The sequence below is a fragment of the Ananas comosus genome, linkage group 9 (genome assembly GCF_001540865.1).
Source record: "Ananas comosus cultivar F153 linkage group 9, ASM154086v1, whole genome shotgun sequence".
NCBI classification, from domain to species: Eukaryota; Viridiplantae; Streptophyta; class Magnoliopsida; order Poales; family Bromeliaceae; genus Ananas; species Ananas comosus.
The window spans coordinates 9734934-9741392 of NC_033629.1; the positions used below are offsets into that span (position 1 = coordinate 9734934).

The window sequence follows — 6459 nt, forward strand, 5'->3', positions numbered from 1 at the left end:
ATTCAATCTCTTTCATTATTTCTAACCCATTGATTAAATACTTATAACCCAGTGGGAACATCAAACCCTAGGGGATCCAACTCAACTCTAAAGCGACTAATATTATCTGATCCCACAATTTCATCCAAGAGTTAAAAACTTGATAGCCACAAAAGTGCGTTTTTACTATTAATAGTATATTTACAGCGCAATTCTCTCTCTCTCTCTTCTCCTCGTCTCTCTCTCTCTCTCTCTCTCTCTCTCTCTCTCTCTCTCTCTCTGCTCTCTCGTATATATATATATATATATATATATAGTTGAGCGCTAGAATACTCTAAAAAAGACATGAAGGTGGTGCTTTTGAGTTTAGCCATTGGATGCAGAGGTGTGTAGCGTGAGATGATGGTGATTAGGTGGTGCGTAGGTGGTATGTGGTGAATAGTGTTTGATACCAAAGGCTATGTGTAATCAGGAGTACGATCCAAGGGCTAAAAACTTAGAAGCCACAAGGAATTGGTGCTTCTGAAAGTATTAAATATATATATATTATATAATTTGAGCTTCTATGCTTTTAAACGAGTACCAAGTTATTGGTGTTGTAGATTTTTTAGCATTGGATTAAGAGAATATGCGCGTTTAGATGTAATATGGGCCCCCCCTAGGGTTGAGTGGGTGGTTGGTTGAAATAGTATAATCTAATGGTTGTGAACATGATCCGAGGAGTAGTATCTAACCGGTTAAAAAAACTAAAGCACCAAATGCTTTGGTACTGTTTACACACCATACTGGACTCTCTCCTCTCTCTCTCTCTTCTTCTCCTCTCTCTCTCTATATATAAATAGATATATATATAGCAAGACTGCTGATGCTCTCAGGAGCCACGAAGGCTCCTGTGCTCCTTAGCCGTTGTTCAATGATAGAATTTTCGATATCGACACATCGGTCGTTAGACTTGATTTTGGCGTATTTGAGTTTCTATAAAGATAAATTTTACGATTTTTACGATATCATTTACATAACAATCGAAACGGATTCAATCATATAATTTTTAACTCTGAAAATAAAAAATTCTTAAAAGTGTGATTATACCACTAAAATTTTTGATTCAGAAATATTGATCTCTGTTGTAGATAGTATATAAGAATTTATGTATCAAAATTTCATCTGATTTGAATAATTCGTACACCCGTTAAACTTGAGAACGGCAAAATATCAACCATTAAATATATATATATATATAGCGAGTCTTACTGCATAGAGACAGTTTAATCGATTGTTCATCACATGCAGCATACGAATATGAAAGGAGTAACGAAAAGTTGATTAAACCGTCTCTCCGCATATGAGGCTCCCCCATATAATTTATTTTTTTGGACTAAAATATGTTTAATTAGTTTAATGGCAAAGAAAAATGATACATTATTTTGGTTTTTGCAGGATGCTCCACTATCAAACTGTGGGGGAGGTGGTACATGTGGAACTTGTATCGTAGAGGTAAATCTAATTAATGTTTCATTTCCCCCCCTTAAGAAACAAATAGTTTCCATTTTTTTATTATTTTATAGCTATTTCTAAGAAGGATTTTAGATAACTTAATGTAATGTTAGTTCTTGTTATTTTGAGTTTCCTTTTCTTTTATTTTTATTCTTTTTTTTTTCCTTGCAATGTTCACAGGAGAAAGTTAGATATATTCCCTTACTATTACATACATGCCCTTCAAGTAATTAAGGAAAAAAAAATGATGAATAAATAGGAATATGATTAGTTTAGCATATTTTAAAAAATTCATGACCAGAAAGAGTTGATTCCAGTGCTGGTGAATTTTTATCTGTTAATTAATGCAATTGCCTTTGTGTTTTTTTATAAAATTTTTTTAAAAAAATTTTGGTTCATATTGCTTACTCTATCTTGTCACAAATGAATGGACTTCCAAATAATTCAAGAGATTATTCAACCCTCAGAAAACATTTTTTTTTATTATTTTTCTTAATAAGTATGTTTTAGAAAAACAGAGTCCTCTTTAATTACTGAAAAGAATTAGATACCAGTAAGGTACTGGTTGGCTACTGAAGTTTAATTAACTTAGTAAGCTTCTCCTCATTACATTTTTTTTTTTTGAGCAATGCTCCTATGCACCAACTAATTTTTAACCCTTAAATATTTCAAGATGGACCGTGGCGATGCATTTTTAAAAAAGGGGTGACCAGCTTTCGTTGCCATCGGTGTCGGTCATTGGGTGTCAATGGCAAAGACTTTTTTTTTCATTATGTAAAGTTAGCACCAAGAGCTTTTTTGATAAATTTCCATCCTCATAATGTCTCATTTTTGTAAATTCAGAATATTTCATCTTTCTCTATTCTCATCCTCCCAATATTCCATTTTTGTAAATTAAAATCGGAATTATAATTTAAAGTTAATTTTCAAACATAGGAACTCTAAGTTTAAATAGTTAATAAATTTTATTTTTTAACTATAATATAAATTAAATCTAAATTTAAAATTTAAATTGGATCAATACTTTTGAACTTCAATGCTGTTTTCACTATCAACTAAACAATTTGAATTTAATTTGAAAAATAGAAGCCTTTTATTTAAATAAATAATAAAAGTTGGGTTTAGAAATATAATATAACTTACAATTTAGAATAGATTAATATATTTGAACTTTAATGTTATTTTAATATTGAATTAATAATTTGAATTGAAATGCACTACTCATTTAAATATAATTTTTTACTTTCTAAAAATTAAATTTAAATTTAAATTTAAATTTAACGTATACAATTATAAAGTTTAAACTCAAATTCAATTTTAAATTCAATTTTACGAAGGTTTGTTACTTATCAAATTAGCCACTATATATCTAATTTGGTAAGTAATAAAATTAAATAAGAAAACAAAGATTTGTTTGGTGTTATCAAATTTGGTAATTGGTTAGTATTTATTTTTCAATATTGTCCTTACTATTGATCTTAATTGGTAACCTGTTAAGCAAGTTACTAGTGGATAAAAGTCAATATTAACCTTAAAATATGAACAGTTAAAATTAAATAAGCCGATGCATTGGAACATTTCTTTTTTATTTTAATCTCAATATCTAGAAGTAATCAACTTCTTGCACTAATTTCAAAGAACAAACTTCCACTAATGTCAAATACTATACACTATCACCATTCCATCTATATTTTAAGACTACTAGACCATTATCAAAATTGTTGAATAATATGATATTAGAGCCGATCCTAAGTTTCTTTTATTCAAGAAAATCTTAAGTGCATTTTGTGGCGATCTTATTCATTTATTATCTTTTCAGTCAGCGGATGTGGTATGATTCACTTGATATTCACTATATACTCAAAATGAAATTAACTCTGGACCTTTTTTTTTAGGACATTGCAATAAGATATATATGCAGTCTAAAAGTCCAAATTATAGTTGCAGAATCTCTGTAAACTTAATTTGAAGAGATTAATTAATCAAGCACAATAATTTTTTTTTTTAAATTTCGTGACAAATTGTTAGGTGGTTGAAGGCAAGGAATTTCTTTCTCCTCGCACAGATAAAGAAAAGGAAATACTTAAGAAGGTAATCACTGCACCTCTTTATTTATTTATTTATTTTTTGTGTGCAACTTACATTTCATATTCAGTGCATTGGCATTTATTTTGTGTTTTCTTCAGAAACCCAAGACTTGGAGATTAGCATGCCAGACTGCAGTTGGTAAACATGACTCTAGAGGCCAAGTGAGTTACTACAACCTTGAGCTAATTTTCTTTATAAAACATATTAGTACTCACTTTGATCTCTTTCTTAATCGAGATTTGTCAGATATGAATATTAAAAATACCATTTTCTAGTAGTTTAAGTTTTCAAAGCATTTTACACGATATAATGGAAGAGCATAAAATATTTGAAATATTGTTCTGCAGTAGCTAACGTTTTAGAGTCACAAGTTTAATTTGATTTAAAATGAAAAATATTTATCCTTCTGCTTAATTTGTGCAGCTTATTATTCAACAGTTACCCGAGTGGAAAGCGCACGAGTGGGAATAGCCTACAAATATCAAAACTAAAATTTTTATGGTTTTGATTCATGGAAGCTATCTTTATTTTTGACTAAGTTTGGAGCTTGAAAGGAGAATCAAGTTAGAGGCCATCAAAGGATATGTGCATTTTGTTTCTTGAAACTTAACTATGTGCTCTTGGAATATGAGATATCAAAGTGCTAATGTAGCAACAAATTAATACTGATGTTCAATCTTAATTAGAGACATTTAAACTAAAGTGTGGCATAGATTGGTTCTACCTTAAAATTTTTTAATGAATAAATACTTTAAAATTTATATTCATGATTGAATTGGATTCTTTTCTGATGTGAGAGATGGAGGTTTAACAAGTTAGAGATGGAACTAATCATTATAGAAATATTATTAGTGTTAAATGATACCAGGATGAGATTAGGATCAAACAGACATTAAATTTGAAAATTTTGCTGCATCTCTCTGTCTTTGCCTCTATCCATTCTAATCTCTGAGTCATGCAAGTCGCGCTAAATCATTCCTCTCTCCAACATTCTTCTTATCTTATTCTATCTAATACAAGGCTTAAAGAGTATAATTGAGAGGCTCTGTATGTTGAGAGTTTTATGTGATGAACCAAGTCTTTTATCAAGCAACTCTTTGTCTTTTCTCATCACATACAAAGACATTTCAATTAAAAAATAAAGTGATTTAAAATTATTATGGAGAGAGAGACTTCACAAACAATCAATGATTTAAAGATCGGGTCAAACTGGCCAGCTCGATTGATCCGATCGTGACTCAGTCTACAAAGCAGTTTGGTTTAACTCTTGAACCAGATAAGTCTAAAAACTATTTTGAACAATTCGAACCGATGGTTTAACCATCAAACCAGTAAAAACGGTCAAGTTTTAACTAAACTGGCAAGAGTTTTTTTTTTTAGTAAGCCATATTAAAATCTAACGACTTAAAATCAATCTAGCTGATTTTATTTTCTATTAGAACAGACTAGTCTTATAAAAAGCGAAATTTGAAAACGTATATCTATTTAATTTAGTCTATAAATTGGTATCTTATAAGTAAGTATGATATACTAGAATAATAATATGAATATATATGCACCGTTCCATTTAATAAAATTAAAAATAATACTTAAATATTCAAAATGTCATGCAGACATTAATGGTTCAATCAGTGGTTGGCCCATTGGTTGAACGAGTGATCCTTGACCCAATAGAATTATTGGATCGCTATTTGATCCGATTTTTAAAACATTACAAACCATCAAAAATTTTAAAAAAAATCTCAGTAAAAAAAAATATAAAAAAAAATTTTGAAAAATGGAGTGGACTTCCCGTTCTTATGGGCCTCACCACTCACTAATCCAAGCCCAGGCCTAGCCCAAGTTCTGATTGAAAGATCTACTCCTTCAATCCAGCCCTACCAGTAATCCGGACTTACTCAAATGGCAGTGGACATCCAACCAACTATTTACGGTCAAATCCCTCTACAAGTTTATAGACTACGCAGAACAAAGGGACCCGACGAATCAACAAATCTAGAGACTAAAAATTCTAATTAAGATCAAAGTATTCATCCGGGTGCTAATCCGTAAGAGACTCCTCACTGCTGATAGATTGCTTACCCGAGGGATGCAGGTTGACGAACATTGTGTTTTCTTCGTGTTTTCCACGGAAACCTGCGACCACCTATTCTACAACTGTATCTTCGTCGCTTCCTATTCCTCAAGGCAGCCGTACCTATTGGGGATGCGAGTGACGTTCAGGATCTTTGGACCATTATTACTGCTATCAAGGACACAGCGAAAAGATCTTAAGCCTCGACCTTTCTTGCGGCAATTTGGTGGGTAGTTTGGACGAAAAAAAACAATACTATCTTCCAATCGGTGACCCCCAACGCTACCTGAGCCCTTGAATGCACCAACCTCCTGACGAAATCCTGGCTCGAGCTCCTCTAACCACATCAGCACTCGTCTTTACTATTTTTATATTAATCTCCTCGCTTTCCCTCTCTCTACACTTCCTTCCTGCTTTGCCCTTTTACTGTAACTCTTTTCGGAGGCCCTAGCTGCTTCCATATTGTACGCTTAGTTTATTTTGCTTAATGAATGAAGTAGATAGCGCGCTACCTCTTTCTCACCACTCACCAATCCAGGCCCAGGCCCAGCACAAGTCCTGATTCACTTGCAAAGCCTCCTCCATTTCTCTCTCTCTCTCTCTCTTCTTCCTCGCTGGTCACTGCACCTTCTCCCCCCAACTCCTCCCATGGCTCAAAACTACTCCTAAACGCTAACCCTAACTCTCCCTCCTCCTCCAATGGCCCCTACAATTCACAATCCTAAACTCTAAACCCTAATCCGCAGCCCGTTTCTCATGCCTCTCGTCTTCTCTTCTTCGTCCTCCTCGCGCACTTCCCCCATTTTCTTCTTCTCCTTCGTCCT

The 6459-nt window shown here is 32.6% G+C and overlaps 1 protein-coding gene across 1 annotated transcript; it reads left to right on the forward strand.

Annotated features, from left to right (window-relative positions):
* On the forward strand, positions 1243 to 4263 carry LOC109714974 (photosynthetic NDH subunit of subcomplex B 3, chloroplastic-like). The gene is made up of 4 exons (XM_020239745.1): positions 1243 to 1473; positions 3502 to 3564; positions 3660 to 3722; positions 3985 to 4263. The coding sequence occupies exons 1-4, from the start codon at positions 1378 to 1380 to the stop codon at positions 4030 to 4032; spliced, it is 270 nt and encodes an 89-aa protein (XP_020095334.1). The 5' UTR covers positions 1243 to 1377; the 3' UTR covers positions 4033 to 4263.

Coding starts and splice junctions, on each gene's coding strand:
- LOC109714974 (XM_020239745.1), top strand. CDS start 1,378: ATGGCAAAGAAAAATGATACATTATTTTGGTTTTTGCAGGATGCTCCA. Junction 3,565..3,659: donor AAAAGGAAATACTTAAGAAG/GTAATCACTGCA, acceptor TGTTTTCTTCAG/AAACCCAAGACTTGGAGATT. Junction 3,723..3,984: donor AACATGACTCTAGAGGCCAA/GTGAGTTACTAC, acceptor TAATTTGTGCAG/CTTATTATTCAACAGTTACC.